At 37.6% G+C, this 22,767-nt stretch overlaps 1 protein-coding gene across 1 annotated transcript; it reads left to right on the top strand.

Moving 5' to 3' along the window:
* Positions 1–2: 2 nt before the first annotated feature.
* Positions 3–14,266, top strand: koi (Sad1 and UNC84 domain-containing protein klaroid; the record flags this gene model as incomplete). The annotated part of the gene is made up of 6 exons (XM_017628623.1): positions 3–299; positions 377–834; positions 1,175–1,363; positions 10,783–12,399; positions 12,466–12,578; positions 12,818–14,266. Coding segments are annotated over 6 exons (2,887 nt in total), but the record flags the coding sequence as incomplete, so codon positions are not given.
* Positions 14,267–22,767: the final 8,501 nt, after the last annotated feature.

Genomic DNA, 22,767 nt, shown 5'->3' with positions numbered 1-22,767 from the left:
AGTAGTGTCGCTGCCACATCAACTCCAAAGGCAATACAAAAATACTTGCTAGAAAGTTTCGCCTCACAGTTCACAGGCGGGACTGGAGCCGAATCTGCAGCGCAGCGCTACAAAGAAATTACACAAAATGCATTGAATACAGAATTTGAGCGCTCACAGCGATCGGCAGCTGCAGCGGGGATTGGCAGCAATAATAGTAGCATCAATAAATCATACAGCCAGATATTGAGCAACAGCAATGGCGATCTCAGCGATCACATTGCCTACTTAGAATATAAGCGGGCTGGCGAGTATTGGAAGTGAGTATCATTTGTGCATGTCATATTTTACAATTCAAATTGCAATTTTTACAATTTAATTTCTATATTTATTGCAGCACTACACCAAAAACAGATTACACATACTCCGAGCACTCGTCATTTCGCCGCGAATTAGCCCCCGGCATTGTGGCCATGCCGAACATGTCGCGCAACGGTTTAAAAAATCATAACGAACGTATCAACTATATGATCGAACGTGATCCCGCGCAAGAGGAATTCATCCGCCGGCGATATGAATCGTCGCGGTATACGCAAAACCGTAGAGCCGCTGAGAAACTAACATATGAATCGGGCGATGAAGTTGATCAACTGGATAGCTACCGCAAACGGCAATATCAGAGGTATTTGCAGGAGCAGCAAGAATCATGGTATGTGCGGATGATTACGACTATCGTAACCACAATCACCAGCGCGTGGACATCTTTAACTGGTGCTGGTAGCGGCGAAAGAAGCGGTGCTTTAGGCTATGACAATACCGCTTTGTATAGAACTAAGTATGGACAGGTGGAGCGAGGTGAGTGCTAATAGAGCGCAAGTTGAATGCTTTTGCCATTAAAAGAAGACAACTACTAAATAGAAATATACAACATATTGCACACCCTCTTCAAAGAGGCATAACTCAAAAATCAGATCCTCAAATATACATAAATAACTGCGGGTGGATCGCACAGTTTCAACGCAATTAATACAAAACAGATATAACAGTGGTTTCTTAGTTAGAGAATTTAGCTATTTATGCAAACAAATCGAGCAAAATTGTTTTGGAGTTGTGTCTCTTTTGAAGAGGGTGTAAGATATGCATATCTTATGTACGAGTATGTTTGAAATTTTTGCAATTTCTTATCTCACTATAGGTTTTTTCGGCTCTATTACACACGCCATATCATCATCCATATCTCGGTTATTTCGTTATATATATCTAATAATTTCATCTGTATTGTGTTTGGATACTTGGCTACTACAATCATCGAACGCCGATGGCAGAGGAAAAAAACGTTTTCTATTGCTTTTGTTAATCTTGTTGCCATTGTTGCTGTTGGGTGGTGAGTATTAAAACGTTATATGAATGTTGTAATATGTCAATGGACTGCGTAAAAAAAAAAAAAAAAAAACAAAAAAACATTTATGTAGGCGGGAATGAATTAGTGTATGGATAAAACGAGGCATGACACGCGTAGTCTCAGCCCCTGACATTGAATACTTATCGAAAATGTAATAAATTGTCAGACTAGTTGACCCTGAAGCGTTGTGAGCATTTGTCAATAAGCCGCTAGTGACAGTGAATTTGAAAATTGTTATTGAACTGTTGATGCTGCTAGGCTAAGTGTTTAATTCTTGCTATTTTTTTTATTGGTGTAGATATACTTGGTGTGTTGTAAACATCTATCCATGTGTATATAAACATTTAGATTTTTGTGGTTCGCCATGTCGTTGTCTATATTCACCTTGTAGGTGCGCGCGTCACGTGTGGAAAAATTCATGAACACAGGCAAACGTAGAGAGTACGATGTGAATGTACTTATTTGCTCGTTCAAATGCTGCTTTTATTTAAAGCGCATAAATTTGAATATATTACGTATATATGTATATAGCTACTGAGATATTTACTCAATATTAATTCTTAATTTGTTCTATTTGTAGTTTTTGCAAAGTATAAACTATGATTAGAGGCCTTTTTTATTGAATTCAAAAAATTTTCAATAGGTTGTAGAACTTTTTGGTATTCATTATATATGCGTATTTATTTATATCGCCATCATCAATGCTGAAGGTTTTTTTTTTGAGAATTTTTCGGAAATTCGGGTTTTTAAATATTTTGTTAACAGGCTCTCATATATCGATAGCTGAGTGGAAGATCGACCTATCTCGGCAGCCAGTTCGAAAACATTCTATCTCAAAAAACTTTTCAAGAACGCCCTATTTCAGAATTTAATTGAAAAACACTCTCTCAAAATTCGGTTCAAAAACGCCCTATCTCACGTCAAAATGTATTGAAAATATTCTGATATAGGGCGTTTTTGAATCGGCAGCTGAGATAGGGCGTTTTTGAAACGAATTCTGAAATAGGGCGTTCTTGAAAAGTTGTTTGAGATAGAATGTTTTCGAACTGGCTGCCGAGATAGGTCGATCTTCCACTCAGCCATCGATATGTAAACCCACATGCCAAAATTCAAAGCGTTAAGCAGTGATCACACGATTTGTACATTTGTACAGATTTGTATATTTGTACAGATTTGCACATTTGTACAGATTTGTACATTTTCACAGTTACAAAGAGGTGTTGTGTCGAAAGTTGTTATTGAGCTGAACTCATTCTCGATAAAAATTTCTAGACAACACCACTCTGTGACTGCCAAAGGTACAAATGTACAAATCGTGTGATCCCTGTTTTACAGTAAAAAACAAGATTTAAATAACGTCTTAAAATCCACTATGTAAATACATACTTCCTAAATTTAAAACGGGTTTCATTTGTAAAATTTCAAATTTGGCCAAAGGGGTCTTTTGCTTTGGCAGGCATCATAGTTCTGTTCGTCGAGCAAAAAATTTGTACGAATTTGTACGAACTATCATGATTCTTGTCCAAATCGGGTTCGTGCAGACCAAAAAATTATCCATCACTCAAAAACTGAGAGCGCAAAGTGGAGAGAAGTTGCAAATTCTTGCTGGAAAAATTTTAGCCAGCAAGAATTTGCAATCACGATAAACGTATGATTGTGGCACATGATTGCAGTTTTATTGACGATATTTTGAAGCTCGGATAGGAGCAGCGCCAATCTATTATTATTTTGAACAAAAAGTTCGTTAAATTTAGAAATGAACAATTTTTAATGAAAAAAGGAAAATAATACGTGTAAAACTGTACAGTTGAATGCATTGCTTGGGTATTAAGCTAGAACTAGTACTGTCGGCAAAAGGTCTAGTTCTACGCCAGTCCTGAGCTAGTCAGATTTTCTGCAGGGGAAGTACAAAGCCGCCAATCAAAATAACCTTGTTTGTGTGGTTGACCAAATTTTACAGGAGAGAGTAAAACCTGACTTATTTTAAAGTGGTTTATCTTTATTATCTCTGCCTTTTAAATCTAACTATTGATATTTTGGTATGAATGGATAAAGCTTGATGCCAGGAGTCTGATATATAGTATAGCTGCACTTACTCTATAATTTTACTGAGATTCAGTGTAGGGCCTTTAACTGTGCAACTTTTTTTAGTTAAACTTTCATAGAGCTTTTGTAACTTCCACATGTTTCCAAGCTTTCCATTATTTAACAATTGGTTTTACTTCAATCGCCTTTAAATATTTTTTGTTATTAAGTATGTTTAGTTTCCATAAATGAAGAACTTATTTTTATATAAGACACGCAATTCATTGACATATTATAACTATCTTCCTATTTAATTTAAACTTTTTTGATACTAATATCTTCCTTCGTTTCTTTTGCACCCTTTTCTTTCTCCAATAAAAAAATATGTATACATTTTTAAAATGCAATGGCGCTTTCACAGGCCTTTACTATTATCTACATCCTAAAGAATCCTTTCCGCCACGTCATTTCTCCGAAATGACCTTCACATTACCCACACTCCCAGATGTATCCGAATATTTCAATGAAGATAAATATGTTGCTCTTAAAGAACAAACTTATAATCGCTTAAATGATTTTCGCACTTGGACCGATGATTACATCATGTATTTACGTATAGTCTCAAATAATATTTTGGATGAGGGTCGAAAGTTATTTCAACGTGAAGATAATTTTGAACGTGTTTAGAGGCACTGAAATCGAGAAATATTTCTATCAGTTTTGCTTAGAGTTGCTGCAGCAATTAATATAAATAGTCGATAAAATACATAAGAAAAAAGTCGTTGATTTTCATTAAGAAAAAAGTGCTTAACCATTTTCGATTCTACACAATGTTTGTGCAAAATGCTAGTAAAAATGATAAGTTTACGTTGCAAATGTTTAGCGTTCGACAAGAACAGCTCTAATTTATTTGTACAATTAAATTTGTGTATATTTTCCATTTTCGGTATTATTTTTAGTTGTAATCATTTTATTTATTTTTTTTTTTTAACTCGACAATTACATTTTTACATTATTTTTGGTTTTTTTTTTATGTATATTTTTTCGCGCATCTTTCTATTAGTTTTTCGCAAATTTTGTTTCTTCTCGTTTAAGTCCTCAATTGATTTTTTTCGTAAAAAAATGTACAATTATTTAAGATTTAAATTTCGCGTTTCTAAGAAGTAGGTTTTTTCGTGCAAAATATAGTAATTTATATACGTACAAAAAGTCTTAACGTACAAAACCGTTGCATTTCGGACATCATCGTCAATCCCATCCTTGCGATGCGTCCCAACAAAACATCCATATTCTGTAGTTACAAAAAGACTAACCCTCTACCTTTTGCCTTTGCGCCTAAATGTATATATATATATATCGAGTGTGCCTTGCACTTCTCGTTATCGGAGGAAATCACCAAGTCCCAATGCATGCACTCGTAGGAAATAAGATGCGTGTCAAGCTGTTTGAGACCAATCGGAGAAGGATAGAGAAAACTGGAATTAATTATAGTATATCAACATCAACTTACACACACACACCTACTATACTTAGTAATTTCAATTTAACTAAGCAATATTAAAAACAAAAAGAAAATCCTAATAAGAAACTATTACATACATACTCACAAACTCCTATTTACCAATGGCTATAGAACAAAATATTAAAAATTATAGTGTAACCGCTGTTGTGCAACAACGAACTATTATCGTAATAGAAGTTGTTAAAATAATTCAAATAACCTCTTTTGATCTATTGACTTAATGTAATCTTCAAATATTTTCCGTTCACATTTGCATATCTGTTTTGTAGTATGCGCGTTTAGTTTGATGTATTTAAAATAATATGTTGTAATTTTGTTGTAAACAAAAAGATAAAAATAAATAAAGTCCTAAAACCAGAACTAAATTTACGCGTGTTTTATTATGAACTTTGTAGCGTGCCGCTTCAAATTCCCCATTTAGGTGAGTATGCCTTCTTCACTCTCCTGAGTGTGTAAAATAAATGCTATCACTAAATTGTGCTCTCTATCCTTCTTCATTTGGATCAAATTCAGTAAGTTGTTTTATTATACCTAAACCCGTTTTCTTCTTGTGCTAAATAATAGAACTTATAAAGATTTGAATACAAAGTTTGATTGAAAAGTTGGCATGTCCGCTACCCTTAATACTCCATGAATGCTTTAACTTTTGCGATTGCTGCAAAAAAAAATTATTATATTTTTGATCCTTTGAATGAAGAAGGATACGAGTGCTTTTTATTATTTATTAAATCTATATTTTATTTGTATTTTTAAATTGAATCTAAGCTATGGATTATTTTTATTGTTTCTTTGCGAAGTACAAAATTTTAAATCGTCGATTTTACCATAAAACGACTTCTGTAAAAGCTGCCTGAACGGAGAACCTTCTTTCCAGATATCCAGCTTTAATGATGAGCAGGAATACAATACTAGGAGCATATGAGTTCACTTCATCTGCCTCGGGAGACTCACAGTAGCCAAACTTCGCTCTGGATACTGCTGCAGGCTAAATTCCTACCTGAGTAGGATAAATGAAGATGTGCCCGGCATGCAGAGAGTCACCTCACTACTCTTAACACCTCTTCGCATGCCCCCTTTAACCGCACTCAACTAATGCCCCTCTCCCACTGTACCCTCTCCCGTTATTTGAGCTTGAACACAAAGATTGAGGGACAAGCCGATGTAGGCAGGGCTGAGTAGCCGTTGCAACAACAACAACATTATCTGTACATAGTCGGTTAAAGTGGTTGTTGTACGTAGTCCTTGATCTTAGCCTTGAATTCGTATTTATGACTTCTGGCGTACCTAGTAGGTGGCTGCTTCCAAAACGTGCATGTTCGGATGCTACTATTACCTAGAATTATACCATTCAGTTGCTATACGGTGTACTATATTGTGACATGTTGGTTGCTTAGGCCACAGCATTAAAATTATAAGAAATATGTGTGCCATAAANATTATACCTAAACCCGTTTTCTTCTTGTGCTAAATAATATAACTTATAAAGATTTGAATACAAAGTTTGATTGAAAAGTTGTCATGTCCGCTCCCCTTAATACTCCATGAATGCTTTAACTTTTGCGATTGCTGAAAAAAAAAATTATTATATTTTTGATCCTTTGAATGAAGAAGGATACGAGTGCTTTTTATTATTTATTAAATCTATATTTTATTTGTATTTTTAAATTGAATCTAAGCTATGGATTATTTTTATTGTTTCTTTGCGAAGTACAAAATTTTAAATCGTCGATTTTACCATAAAACGACTTCTGTAAAAGCTGCCTGAACGGAGAACCTTCTTTCCAGATATCCAGCTTTAATGATGAGCAGGAATACAATACTAGGAGCATATGAGTTCACTTCANATTTATTAAATCTATATTTTATTTGTATTTTTAAATTGAATCTAAGCTATAGATTTTTTTTGATTGTTTCTTTGCGAAGTACAAAATTTTAAATCGTCGATTTTACCATAAAACGACTTCTGTAAAAGCTGCCGGAACGGAGAACCTTCTTTCCAGACATCCAGCTTTAATGATGAGCAGGAATACAATACTAGGAGCATATGAGTTCACTTCTTCTGCCTCGGGAGACTCACAGTAGCCAAACTTCGCTCTGGATACTGCTGCAGGCTAAATTCCTACCTGAGTAGGATAAATGAAGATGTGCCCGGCATGCAGAGAGTCACCTCACTACTCTTAACACCTCTTCGCATGCCCCCTTTAACCGCACTCAACTAATGCCCCTCTCCCACTGTACCCTCTCCCGTTATTTGAGCTTGAACACAAAGATTGAGGGACAAGCCGATGTAGGCAGGGCTGAGTAGCCGTTGCAACAACAACAACATTATCTGTACATAGTCGGTTAAAGTGGTTGTTGTACGTAGTCCTTGATCTCAGCCTTGAATTCGTACTTATGACTTCTGGCGTACCTAGTAGGTGGCTGCTTCCAAAACGTGCATGTTCGGATGCTACTATTACCTAGAATTATACCATTCCGTTGCTATACGGTGTACTATATTGTGACATGTTGGTTGCTTAGGCCACAGCATTAAAATTATAAGAAATATGTGTGCCATAAATATAAAAAATACCGGCGGAAACGAACTTAACTACTATTTATATTTATTTTACGTTCCCACGATAGTCGGATAAANCACTACTCTTAACACCTCTTCGCATGCCCCCTTTAACCGCACTCAACTAATGCCCCTCTCCCACTGTACCCTCTCCCGTTATTTGAGCTTGAACACAAAGATTGAGGGACAAGCCGATGTAGGCAGGGCTGAGTAGCCGTTGCAACAACAACAACATTATCTGTACATAGTCGGTTAAAGTGGTTGTTGTACGTAGTCCTTGATCTCAGCCTTGAATTCGTACTTATGACTTCTGGCGTACCTAGTAGGTGGCTGCTTCCAAAACGTGCATGTTCGGATGCTACTATTACCTAGAATTATACCATTCCGTTGCTATACGGTGTACTATATTGTGACATGTTGGTTGCTTAGGCCACAGCATTAAAATTATAAGAAATATGTGTGCCATAAATATAAAAAATACCGGCGGAAACGAACTTAACTACTATTTATATTTATTTTACGTTCCCACGATAGTCGGATAAATCTTCAAAAACCCTCCTGGGGAATTGGTATGCCGTTACAACAGCTACAATGGTAATGTTATGAAACATTTTTTATATCCACCGTTTACATTAAAATTTTGGCCATTTAATGCCCTGTAGAAATCCGGCTTTGTAGTCGATAAAACCGCCGGTTCTACGTACCGGAATGACTAGGGGTTTTACCCGACCAAGGGTTGTTGTTTCGGCGATCTAACCCCCGTTTAGGTACATCTGCTCCGCACTCTTCTGTTCAGCGCTGGCATCGAGTCAAACCCTGGGTCAGAAATCTACACCTGAACGTGGTAGGTGTAATACCTGTAACGGGTGTAGTCAGTCACCTTCAAGTTTGCTCAGGCCTCGGGACTCATCGCCAATGGTTCACGTCATACGTGAGCAGCTCAACACAAACGTGACTGCACCATAACAACACAATAGAGCGCACCATAGGCACCATAGACCACACCATAGACATAACGGCACCACCACCCATACGCTGCCGCCAACAACTCGTGGCCCCTCCGACAATCTGCTCGGTGTGTCAGACCAGAATATTCCGTAACGTGACATCAATCAAGTGCAAAATCTGCCTCACGTACATAGGTTGGCATAAGTTCCGCAGGGTTGTCATTGTCGCTGCAGTCCGCTTCATCCCAGCCGGATGTATTTCGTACCCCCGTCCGAATTTTCCTAGCCGATGAGCGTGACAACCTACAGGCCGATCCCGAAAATCCCCTCATCAGGGATCTCAATACGGAGATTCGGCAAACTGTGAATGAACATAAGCGGAAGAAGTGGGAAGAGTACCTGAAGACTTGCAACTTCACCTCTGTTGTGAGCAAGCTATGGTCAACCGTGAAGTCATTGTCCAACCAGACGAAGAGTGAGACAGAGTCGAAATCTCTTTCGGCGAACACACTTCCTGGGACCCGGAGCGATGCGCTAAGACCACCAAAGCCATGGGATACGACGGTATATGCATGCAGGCTGGTCTATGGCTATCCTCATTCCAGACATATGGAAAGTGGGGAGGGTGGTCCCACTGCTCAAACCGGGGAAATCGGCCAACAAGGGAGAATCTTATCGTCCGATAACCCTCCATTCCCCGGTAGCGAATACACTTGACGCCTTGCTTCTCCCGCACTACACGAACCACCTGACCTCAGCTAGGCATTAGCATGGGTTCCGTAAAGTGCACAGGGCAACAACAGCACTTAACGCCATAAACACCCAGATAACTCGTAGCAATTGTCAACAAAGTTCAGAGCCGCAACAAGGTCCTCAAGTCGCTAGTCTGCAGCACCTGGGGCAAAGACGAAGAAATGTTGCTGGCAACATACACTTCAATTGGCGACTTTGTGGTCCGCGGGGACTAGTAGGATGCAGTGGACGAAGCTTCAGACCTGCCAAACACAACACTCCGGACAGCTACCGGATGCCTTCTGATGTCGCTGCAAGACTAGCTACACAGTGAGGCTCAAATGCTCCCCGTCAGGGAGCATAACACAATGATCTGCAAGCAGTTCCTATTAGGGTGTCACCGACGTCGGCACCCGAACAGACACCTTCTTGTGGCGGAGCTCTCGCCAAGGCACGTCAGAAGACACCTATATAAACCTACGGACGAAGTCCAGAGGTTCATAAAGCAACCTCTGGACCTGACAGCATATCCAAAGGCCATAGACCTACACTGACTCTCGATTTGTGAATGCCATTTTGGGAACAAAACCACTGGACGTGGACGAGACAGAGCTTCGTCTGCCTCAGCAGACTAGAACGACAATAGCACAACTTCGCTCTGGCTACTGCAGCAGGTTAAACTCTACCTGAGCAGAGCGGCATGCGGAGAGACACCCCACGACTCGGGACATCTTCTCGCATGCCAGCAAAACACCGCGCAGCTAACGCCTCTGTCCTTATGGACAAACCCTGTGGAAGCTGCACAATTCCTGGGCCTCCCGTTAGTGAAGCTTAATGACAACGACTGAGAGACTAGCTGATCTAGGCGGGTTCGAGTAAGCGCTACAACAACAACAACAAGTGCCATTAAGTAAAGGAACCACTTCGCTCAATGAGGAATGATGACACTAAGTTGTAATTGATAAGTTGGAGACGTGGTGACGTAGTCTTCTCCCGCGGGGCGGGATTTGGTTGAGTGCTGATTGATAAGACATTACGCCATACGACGAATAGGCTATGTGAGGGACCAAGAGCTCCAAAGGGAATTATTAGTTTTGTTGCTCCGCTGAGCTCCGTGGAGCTAAGAAGCAGACCTTTAGGTGGCTTCATCTGTTCCATATGTTGAAGTGGAGTTCGTATGCAGCCTTTTCCGGCATATACATCAGAAGTAGGTTTCTGCCCTGGGGTGACCTGCATGCTAGCCGGAATGAGAAAGGTGCTGCCACTCCAAAGAGAGATCCAATTGGATTTCCTTTTTACATGGTTGGGCAGACCTTGGGTATGATTTCAGAACCCCTTGCATGTTTTTTTTATTTAACTGAGCATGAGTTTCTGATTCTATCGACATCGGAGTAGGCCACTTCTGAAGAATTAATTTCTTGATGACTTGTTTAATTATTTAGGCGCCCTGACTTTACCGACTGCCGAGATACATATGTATATCTGTAGTAGTGGATTTTAAAATTAGGGCTATATTCATTAAAATACTTAAAATAAAAAAGCTAGTTTAATATGCATTTAGTAACTTTTCATATCAATCTCCGCATTATGGCTTAAGAAAATGTTGGTTAAATTTCAGCTTGGTGGTTGCTTGGCCAGGATGACCGCGCATACTTCCTTCAACGCACTCAGTCATTAGTGCCGCTTTCATTACTCGCTGGTTGGCAGAGTGCGCTTTATGCCACGGGCAGCTCGCTGAAAGGCTACTTCCTGCAATTACCCGATAACGTGAAAACGTCATTCAATCAGTACTACACAAGCTACTTAGGTGCAGCAGGGAGTGGCGGAGGCGATGCACACCTGCATATCCACAACATCGAACAACGGCTGCAAAAGGCGCTTACTGCTGAGGAGTATGAGAATATATTAAACCATGTTAACAGTTATGTGCAACAGCTGATCGATTTGAAGTTGACGAAGCAGCAGAGCGAACAGTCGGCACGCGCAGAGCAGTTGAGCCCAGCGCAAATACAGTTGATTGTCCAGCTGATGCGGGAGAATTTGCAGCGAATAGCATTGGAAAAGCAGCAGGGAAAAACTGCTGTAAATCTGGGTGAGTTGAGTGAGGACGATGTACTGCGGTTAGCTGACCTGGTGAGTGCAAAGCTGGCGCAGCGGCCGGTTCCACTGTCTAGTGAAAACTTGTCGGAAATAAAACGCCTAATTACTGAGCATTTGGAACTGCACGAGCACAAGTATTATACGCTGCTGGTGGAGCGTATTGATTTGGATGCGTTGTTGTTGCGTATCTTAAGTGCGCCGCAGCTGGCTAAGTACGTGGATGCTCGTATCGCTGCGGCATTCGAGAGCAAACATTGGCAGGCTGTAGGGACAGAGAAGCTGCGCGAAGGATCGGGTTACAGTGAGCACTACACGGTGCAGCAGCGACTCATCGATGAACTCAACAACGAAATCGCTTTCATAAAGCTGGCGCTCTCCGACAAGTTGTCCGAGAATGAAGGGCTGCATCAGTCGATAAGTAAATTGAAAGTGACGCAGGATGATTTGCTGAAGCGCATGCAGGAACATGAGCTCGCTACAGATAAGCGATTTAGTGGTTTGCTAGCTGAGATTGAAATCAAGCTGGCTGCGCTCAAGGATGATCACTTCAGGTTGCTCAATCAGCAGATCAAGCTGTCGCTGGTGGAGATACTCGGCTTCAAAGAGAGAACACCAGCAGGTGCCAATTTGGAGGATATCGACTTGCAAAATTGGGTGCGTAACATGTTTGTGGCTAAAGATTATCTCGAGGAGCGGCTGATGGCGATCAATAAGGGCACCGACAACAAGATACGTGAAGAAATCGATCGTTCCGGCATGCTGCTGATGCGCGATATTAGCGAGCGTTTAAAGCGTGAAATACTGATTGCGGTCGAGGCGAAACATAATGAGAGTGCAACAGCGTTGAAGGGTCAAATCAATACGGCTTTGTCCGAAGAGGAGGTGCAAAAGATTGTCAAATCGGTGCTGGCCATCTACGATGCCGACAAGACTGGATTGGTGGATTTTGCCCTGGAGTCTGCGGGCGGACAAATACTTTCGACGCGGTGTACTGAAAGCTTTCAGCCCAAGTCAGCGCAGATATCCATATTCGGCATACCGCTGTGGTATCCAACCAATACGCCACGCATAGCCATCTCGCCGCAGGTACAACCCGGTGAATGCTGGGCATTCCAAGGCTTTCCGGGATTTCTGGGTGAGTTGGAAGGTGGTAAACGCTTTGTTAATCGCTTTTAACGTTCACATGTTTTTGTATTTGCAGTTTTGAAGCTCAATTCAATGGTATATGTGACTGGATTCACTTTAGAACACATACCGCGTTCGCTTTCGCCAAACGGACGCATTGATTCTGCGCCTAGAAATTTTACAGTTTGGGTGAGTTTTTAAAAAGTTAGCTATCGAAGTTGGTGAGTAAAATGCCAAGGGAAAACGAATAGGAAATGGAATATATGTAAAAACTAGGCTGAGGACCTTCTAACTTAGTCTTCAAACGTGTAATGAAAAAAAATAACAGCCTTAGGTGCACTATTGACGTCAGTCTACCGGTTACCGATGATTACTTTTCAATTCTATTATGATCTAATACATACATTCTTCTCTTTTTTCCATCCAAGGGTCTCGAACATGAAAAGGACTACGAGCCAGTGCTCTTCGGTGAGTATGAATACGTTGATAATGACGCCTCTTTGCAATACTTTCCAGTGAAAAACAAAGATATCAAACGGCCATATGAAATTGTGGAGCTGCGCATCGAGTCAAATCACGGACATGCGCAGTACACTTGCCTATATCGTTTCCGTGTGCATGGCAAGCCACCGGCGGCGTAATTCAACAGGCCACAAACAACACAAAGTGTTTATTTAGCTTTCTAATATGCATAAGTTTACAGTAATAAATAGTATACCGTCAAACTAATAATAATAAGAACTATGTACATACATACCTACAATTGCAAACTACTAAGTGTAAACTTTGTGCCTTAAAAGTATTCAGAAAAAACTAAATGAAAGAGCACAGTTGCAGAGTTTGGAATTGCAGGCCTTAGCTAACCTCAAACACCTACTAACATAAGTTACTAACAATTAACTGAATTTAGATGTAAAAAAAATTTGTAAATAAAATGAATTGCTGCCACAGTGAAGAATATAAAATATAGTATAGTAAGTAATATGTGTAGATAAGCGAAATGGTTTCCTACGTTACTTCATAACTTGAATTTATGTATACACAAAAAGAGGCAAAGTAGTTTAAGAGTTTTTTAAATACTTATTATATTTCGTTATTTAGCTGTAGTTTTAAGTTACACTATTAATTAATATCATTTAATACACTGAAGTGCATGTACATATTTATATATTTAAAAATTTAGACATAAGACATTTTTAAGAGTCAATACCGCCATACAAACCGCAAACAAAACTAAATATTTACATATCCAAAACTTGTTAAAAACTTGTGTACATTAATTAGCACTAAGCTTGCCAATGATTACTAATTAAATTTACTTAAATATATGTTAGTACTTACGTACCAAAGGGCGTTGAAATTGTGTGCTAAAATCAGTTATTTGCGTCAGTCCTTATTTAGAACTTGAATGGTATTAACTTGGCTTTCAGGGGTTCTTTTCTACACACCTAAACATCGAACGTGTTAACAATAAATAAAAACGTTTATACATATATTTATATATTTATACAATATTCAGTAAGATATGTAAATACCAATTTTTATGTAATTGGTTATCTTCTAGCTACTATTATAGTTTGTCTTATAAATTATGCTGAGTTTCGAGCAGGTATTGGAATTACGAAAATTAACTGCAAATCAAACCTAAAATGGTGTATGTATTTAAATTTCAGAATTTTATAATTAGTTCATGTAAAAAATAAAATACGTTGCGAATAGAAAATTAGTGCCGTAATATTTTCCTAATAAATAAGAAATGAAATGAATAATGTAAAAAATTCCGTTGCGAAAGCGATGGGCACTCATTCAATATACCTGAAAAAGAACATAACCTTGGTCATTGGTCGTCGCTTTTTACCTACTCTAAACCTAATGTAGCAGTCTAATGGCTCGCCCAGTGATTTTTTTGTTGCAATAAGCAGGCTTTTGGGAAAACTCGCCTAGGGCAATATGAAAAACTCCATGACATGGATTTTCTGGACCAAACTCTTCTTATATCTCAATACTTTACAAGAATCGCTGATTTTTGTATTTAACAAGAAACACTTCTGCTACAACCTGTGGCAACTTGTTTAAAGAAGCAAGTTCAATTTGATTTAAGCGATTTAGGTAATTGAAATATGTATCCCAATATGAGTACCAGACGAAAGAGATTCGGCTTGTTACCATTCAGCCGGTGAGAGAAGTGTTTAACCAATAATTCAAGCGCGCTTTGGACTTCGATCACAATGTCGCCGTGTTTGCTCTTAGCGGTATTCGGTCTGGTCTTAAAACTTCCTCTTAAGTCGCCCGACCTACGCCCAACAGGCGGTCTTCAAATCATAGTCCGTTGAACGTCTCTCGTGGTCGTCATCAAAACAAAGCGTTCTCCTAAGAAGCTTTATTTTTATTTTAATTGAAAGCTTGTTTTAAATGGCGAGTGTCACGCCTATCGAGCAGTACTTGTTAACCAAGCTTAGTTAGGCTTTAAATGCAAAAGAAGAGTACTTAGGGTGCACTGAAAAACTTTTGTTCAGTATAGCTGCAATCATTTTATTATTCCAAAATATGCGTAAAGAAGGGGAAGTCCGAAGATTCAAACACAATATTTATACATCTTCTCCCGTTATCATCAGAATAACTTCACTTCTAATAAGCTTCTAGTGCATGCCTCTGATTTGAACTAATTTTAACAACTTGAAAGTTCATCTAATAAACATTTTTTATGATTCTTAAAAATACATTTATCCTTAGCATCTTGCTCTCAAGTCAAAAAGGTCTCAAAAATATTTTAATATGTTTTTAATCTAAATTGCATATCAAACAAATATTACAAAAAAGCAAATAACTTACTTTATATTTTGAAAGTAAGCAAGCTACAATTTTTGTATAAAGATTAATGGCCTTATTCATAAAAAATAAAATAAACAGCTTTATAAAAGAGACATTTTCATAAAAATTTTCGATTCGTAAAGCAGTTAAAGTCTTTATTTTTTATGAATTTGGCTGTAAATTTTTAAATGTTGTGTGTAAATTTATATTTATTTTTCTCTACATAACTTTTATGGGTACAAGAGGTATTTCTTTATTTTAGAAATTTGAATAACGGTAAAAGTTAACAATTAACAATTTAAAATGAATATTAGTTTAAAAAATAATTAGATAAAATTTAATTGAACTTAAATATGTGTGTGTACAATTAGTTTAAAATATGATTAGTGTTTTCAATATGTTACTTAAAAACGTTGCAAGTAAATAAATAAAATAAAAACATAAAATCTGTAGTTTTCAACTGTTTATGTAAATACAAAGAAACAATTGCAAGTAAGTGATTGTCCATGATTTGGAAATCCATATCGTTCCCCTTATCCCAGAAGTATGAATCACACTATATACGGTAATAAACCTTTTCGCAGTTTTCACCAATTGGTCCCCGGGGAGTACTTTTGGGTTGTGTGCAGCGTTTTCGTTTTGCGAGTACGGCAACACTAACTGAGGGGAATTTCGCCTCATGATTAGAAAAAGTTCTTTTCGAGGATAAAATATATGTAATTATGTGTTATTTATGAACAAAATGTAAGATAACTAAAATATCAATGCTTATTTAGGAATAATATTAATAGTTATGTACATAATTAAGGCTTCTGTTTCTATAAAATGGAAAATTCAAATCGTAATTATAGCACTGAATGAAGTTTTCTTAAATGTAAGTTCAAAATTAAAAAAAATATCCGGTGTAAGATTACATTTTTATGAAAAACATGAATATCGTGTTATTTTGTGAATTTATGAAGTAAACTTCTAAATTTCAGAATATATTTAAGTTTTTATTAAAAAAAAACAAGGTTTGTATACTTATAGAGACTCCAATGCCTGCCAGTGCATCCGCTCAGACAGTTCATTAAGCACACCCAAGTTTGAGCGACCATTACACGGAGCTCCTCAAAAATACTTAACATCAAAATATAGAATGTCACACACATCCATCAGTAATTGCTATGAATTGCTACCGTATAAATTCAGGACATGCATTTGCTTGGAGACTCCGTTAGTTATGGTGGTCATACGTGCTCATGGTTGCTTCAACATGATGGGTCGATTTTAGTGAACCTCACATGTCACTGCCTCTGGCTACAAACTGGATATCTGAANTTGCTTCAACATGATGGGTCGATTTTAGTGAACCTCACATGTCACTGCCTACAAACTGGATATCTGATTTTTTGAAAATAAATAGCAATTATCTATTACAATTATAAGAAAAGTGTTGTTGCTCCCTTTCATACCACAGTAATTTTGTATACAACTCTGGATCAGCAAAATTCATGGTCCTCTTTATCAGCCCTAATCAGATTTTACCCCCGAGGAGTACTCAGAAAGGTTTATTACTGTATATACTGTGGTATAGATGTGCAAATTTACCAATTTTTAGTTATTGGGTTGACCTGATTAACGTTTAGAAGTTCTATGTTATAACCAGGGTCGAAAGTTTTAAGCTTTTGCTTGGAATTGCTTATTTTGCTTATTTAGGGTTTCCAAGCTTAATTTTAACGACCATGCTTATGTTGCTTATTTCAATGTATAAAGCTACATAAGTACGGACCTCTTAAGTAAACTGTCAAGAAATAAATTGCTATTATTTCGTCTGTGTGAATAGTGAAGATGTGAAGGCTTTGGGGCTTTCGAGAGAACTATTCTACGCAAGATCTACTGCTCTGTTTTCGTGGACGAAGGGTATTGGAGAAGATGAAATGACGAAGCGAACGTATGAGCTTTTTAACGACATGGACATAGTGAAGCGCATAAAAATACAGCGATTGTGCTGGCTTGAACATGTTGTACGTATGGAAGACGACGCTCCACGGAGAAGCAATTGGAGAAGCTTTTTGGTCTCGGCCCAAACCGATAAACGAAGAATAGTAGTGTCTAAGGAGTTTTGACATCTGATATCTTACAGCATGCTGTCTCACTTTGTCCTTACGAACTAATGGATTGGGAGTATATCTCTGTTGAAAACAAGGCCTTGTTGTTGTTGTTGGCTAGTGTTGGAATTTGCTTTCCCTCTTCCTCCTTGAGTGAAGAATAGCTGAAATTTCGCATTTGTGTAGCGAAAGCGAAAACAAAATACATGTTAGTTTTTGTTTTTGTACTACCTCTACCACCTTATATAAATTCGCCTTGGTATGTACCAGACAACAGCATGAGTATACTCACTTCCATGATAAAAACATTACAAGGTAAATCATTCTCTCAATTCGTCGGCCATGATTTTGTTCTGACGTTTGCCAACATTTTAAAATCATATAAAATTGAAAATAAAAAAATTAAATTGTTCACAATTGTTGTTTGAGATTGAAAATGATGAAAATGAGAATGTGTGTGTGAGTTTGAGTTTTGATTTTAAAATTATATTGTTGGCAAACGTCAGACTGCCNCAGACAACAGCATGAGTTTACTCACTTCCATCTAAACAGTATGAACTCATTGCTGTGAACTCTATAAGGTTAGTGAGAAACACCGTACAAACAGTGAGATTCATAATTAGTTTTGCAATCAATCTTTAGCTGCAGTGTACTCATTTGATTTCAAATATGGCATCTTTCCAAATCAAGTCAAGCGAGTGAAAAATGNCAGTGAGATTCATAGTTAGTTTTGAAATCAATGTTTAGCTGCAGTGTACTCATTTGATTTCAAATATGGCATTGATATACTCTTTCCAAATCAAGTCAAGCGAGTGAAAAATGCTGTTATGAAAAGCAAGTCGAGCAATCGAATGACACCATTGACTTCAAACAATGATAAAAACATAGCAAGGTAGAACCGTTCTCTCAATTTGTCGGCCATGATTTTTTTTTGAAGTTTGCCAACATTTTAAAATCATATAAAAGTGAAAATAAAAAATTGAAATTGTTTGAAATTGTTGTTGCTTGAGATTGAAAATGAAAATGTTTGTGTGAGTTTGTGANTATTGATGAAGTATTTTTTTAAATATATTAGTTTTACTAAATTATTTAGTTATGCACCTGACGTACATTTATATAATTAGTCTACAAAAGAAATGCAATGTTACCTCAGCAGACATCGGCTTTATAAGGGACTTGAAAAATAAGTTGCTTTATTATTTAAAAACAGTTGCTGTTGAAAACTAACAGATTTGCACAATATTGTGCTTTTTTTATACCCGCCAGCAAAAGAGCTCAAGAACTTTACGGAATCTGAGCAAAGGTACCCAAAAGGGAAAATGTTTACCAATTATGAGAACGTTAACTGAGAATTCTGACAGTACAACGGAACCACAAATTGCGGATACACCTTTGTAACCTTCAGACAACTTTGAGCTGTTTTCAGGTCTTCTTAAACAACCTACCTTTGTGAGCAGAACTGATAAAGCTACTGCAGAGCTGCGGCGATATGAAAATATTGAGGTATATTTTCATACGGACTTCGATATAATTAATTGGTGGGAGGTACACAAATGCGAAATGCCGCTGCTGCATAAACTCAGTCGTAGAGTAATAGCCACTCCTTCAACTAGCGCATCGTCAGAAAGAGTTTTTTCTTCTGCTGGAAATGTTATTTCTGACAAAAGATGCCACCTTTTGTCAAATGATGATGCCCCTTAATCAGTTGATATTTTTGCATTGTAATATGCAGTTAGGAAACCAATAAAACTAACAAAAATTGTCTTTACAAATGTTTTTTCTTTGATACTTTCATTACAGCAGTTATGCCATGCACTTGTTTTTCAAATCAAGCACTTGTTATTTGAATCGAGCACTTGATAGTGTGAATTACTCACTCAACCGACAATGTTTTTCCCATGATAAAAATACNCATCGTCAGAAAGAGTTTTTTCTTCTGCTGGAAATGTTATTTCTGACAAAAGATGCCACCTTTTGTCAAATGATGATGCCCCTTAATCAGTTGATATTTTTGCATTGTAATATGCAGTTAGGAAACCAATAAAACTAACAAAAATTGTCTTTACAAATGTTTTTTCTTTGATACTTTCATTACAGCAGTTATGCCATGCACTTGTTTTTCAAATCAAGCACTTGTTATTTGAATCGAGCACTTGATAGTATGAATTACTCACTCAACCGACAATGTTTTTTCAACGCTATCGCACGTTATGTTTGGAAATAAATGAGTGCGAGTGTGTGCAGATGTAAAAAGAAAGCGAGTGACTTAAAATATAATTTGAGTGTATCCATGCAGCTCTCTGGTATGTACATATATCTTAATTTCTTGAAATTCATATTTTTTATTTTTTTTTTGTAGACCTAAGTGATGATAGTTCCGTATCCGACGTTAATAACAAATGAGCCATTAAATCTCCCGGAGTTTTTCTTGTATCGGAAAATCACACATTCCTTATATTTTTATGACTAGAATTCTTAAAATGTTTTTTAATTTCTTATTACCTATTGACAAGTTGAAGCGTTCCAAAACATCACACCCATATAACAACTAAAACCTTTTGAACCGTAATTAGCATGTAATACGGCCATATTGAATTAAATATGAGTATCTAGTAATATTTAGCAGCTCCTAAAACGTTCTAAAATTAACCGGGAATCCGAAGGATAAACCTCTTAATATTATGCAAAAGTTATCAATAAGACCAATCCCTGTAATTTCGTTTTGAATTATTTTTTTCGTTTTGTGGCCACGAGATTTTATATATTAGTTAATAGTTTTAGTCTTTGTAAACAAAAAATAGATTAAAAAGAAAAAGTTAATTTCCAATTTCCGGTAGAAAATTTTAAATTTTTTTTGCTACTAATTTTTAGGTCTCTTAACCAAGTATCTAAAAGAAAAATAAAAATTCGCCAAACGTCCAAAATAGTAAATAAAAAGTTAGCTACTCTTAAAATTTTGTTTATTTCACTCTATCAAACTTAAGCAATTTTGGGAATTCCAATAAAAACATCTCAAAATGTTCGATAGCATAAACAACTTTCCCATAAAAAACATTTACCAAAAATTAATTCTGTTTTTTGTACGTATAGAAGTAAACAAAACTATTAACTTTCAAAGTGATACATTAAAAACTGAATTTCGACAACTTCTTTTGTAGCACAGTAAAACGGCGCTTTTCCGTTCAACAGTTGTACCTCAGAAATTTTCTGACTTTAGCGCCCTCTGATGTTAGCAAAAAGGGGAGAAAATAAATTAAACTTCAAAATCTATTAAAGGTACTATGTTAGCTTGACATAAATGTATATTACTTAAATATTTTAAGAACTTTATTTTACTTTAATTTTGCTTATGGGACAAAGCACTGTACGCCGATGCCGCGGTTATGTAGGATCTCTTTTTTACAACTAAACTAATGAACTGTGTGGAGGTCATACACCTTATACTATGCAGCGACTATCTTTTTATATGGTTAAAAGCTGGAGATCTCTTGACAAATACTCATTTTCCGACCATTGATATGTATATTGAGACGATTCTAGACTTTTCTCTGGCTTTACCGCAGTTTCAAAAGAAGCTGAGTAATATAGACTGGGACGTCCATAAATACACTTTGGAAAGTAAGTTACCATATCCATCACCTGATGAGCCCAGCGTAACAGGTGCGTTGGAGTATATGGCTTTGGATAAGGCTTGGCCTGACCCTAGACCCAAGGGAAAGCGAAAGCCCCACTGATGCTCTCGGGAGTTGGACTCACCGCAGAAAGCCTGCAGGACGCAATTCAACAAGGCCAGACGGCTGAGGAACAAATCGAGTGGCAAAGATATAAGCAGTTTTATCGAGCTTACAAGAGATCTTCTTGGAGAGACTTCTCTAGTAGCGTTGAAGATACTTCTGAGACTGCCAGGTTAAGAAAAACTCTGTCGATATCCTCCAACCTGACTAGGTTTCTGCTGAAGCAAGACGGTTCCTGGACCACAAATGGAATGGAAAAAGAAGAACTGCTCCTGGACATACTTTCCCAGGGAGTTCGCAGACATATGGCTCTCTGCACGCTGCTTTTACGAGTGTTGGTCTATACTACGGTCTGCCGAATTGCTAGGTAAACTTGGCCTAGGTGGGATCGAAAAAGGTCTCAAAGCTTATATTCAAGGTAGGTAAGCTTAAAGAGGTAGGATATATCTCACACAATTGGCACTCTAACTGGTCACTGCCTTATAGGTAAACACGCAGAACGGCTCGGAGTGCCTTACCATAGATGCTATAGAAGTTGCAAAAACTATGAGGATGAGGAGACAGTTCTCCATATTCTCTGAAACTGTCCGGCATTATCGAGAAGAAGATTATGCTTTTTGGGGTATCCATTCTTTAGTGACGCACGCCACAAATCGGAGGAGAAGCTCGGCCAAACACTAACTTATGTGTAAACGCCAATCTATTATTATTAATATCCTTTAGTGACCTTGACAAATTGGCAGACTTCCACTCTAGGTTCCTGACGAGTTTCGTCAAGGATTCAATATAATAGTTCAGCAATGGGTCGTGAAAACTCATAGTTGTGGTATCACAGCCTTCAACTCGTGGCAGTGCGGCCACACCTACCTCCCCACCTTTATGGAAAGTAGTAAGCTACGCAGACGTAGTCGCGGTTATCAGCTAGTATATAAATATACAAATGAATGATATGAAGTGTCACATCAGTAATTGAGCTTAAAATCGCAACAAATTAATATTTACATCGCTCGTTAAAGTTAGGAAAAAAAAACGTTTAAGGAGATAGATAATAGCGGCTGAAGCGTACATTAACCTTTTCGACATAGTCTCGCGTGCACTTACATACATGACTTACATAAGCATAATTTGCTGTTAAAGTACCGCAAACTAATTGTAAGTTACTCGAATAAAATGGAGGCAAAAACAGTTAAAATGAACGTTGTACATATGCAGCAAATACATATCAGTGCCTATAGTATATATGTACACATACTGCACACAAAAGTGCACTTAACCAAGCGTTGCCTTTACTTCCACAAACCCATTTCATCTGTCTGTCTATCCGTCTGCGGCATTTTCATGGCATATTGTAAGCATTACCGTTTACTGTTAACTGACTTTACTTGGCTGTGCAAAATACATGGTTGGTATTACGAATTTCATCTGCAGATTAACATGATGAGTAGATGAGCAAATCCTCAACGGAGCGCAAATGTAGATATGAGGTCTGGCATACAGTCTGAGCGGCAGCAAAGATAACGAACGCCACGTTGGCGGCTGCTCGCGATGAAATGTCAAGCTGAAGGATGTTGATACCACAAGACTGGTTATACTACATCCAAAGTGGCGCTTACACGGCGATTTATAAAGTGGAAAGCGCGAAAATGTGTTTTTGACCACGAAGTGGATTTAAGAAGATATAAAGATAGGATGATATGGATGGTAACCAGTTTAATTCTTTGCCTTGTGTTCAGACAACAAATG

The sequence above is a fragment of the Rhagoletis zephyria genome, unplaced genomic scaffold, assembly GCF_001687245.7.
Source record: "Rhagoletis zephyria isolate East Lansing unplaced genomic scaffold, Rhagoletis_zephyria_1.1 Rzeph_scaffold_06081, whole genome shotgun sequence".
Classification (NCBI taxonomy): Eukaryota; Metazoa; Arthropoda; class Insecta; order Diptera; family Tephritidae; genus Rhagoletis; species Rhagoletis zephyria.
The sequence above is the reverse complement of the archived record's forward strand: the minus strand, read 5'-3'. Positions and strand labels throughout refer to the sequence as shown.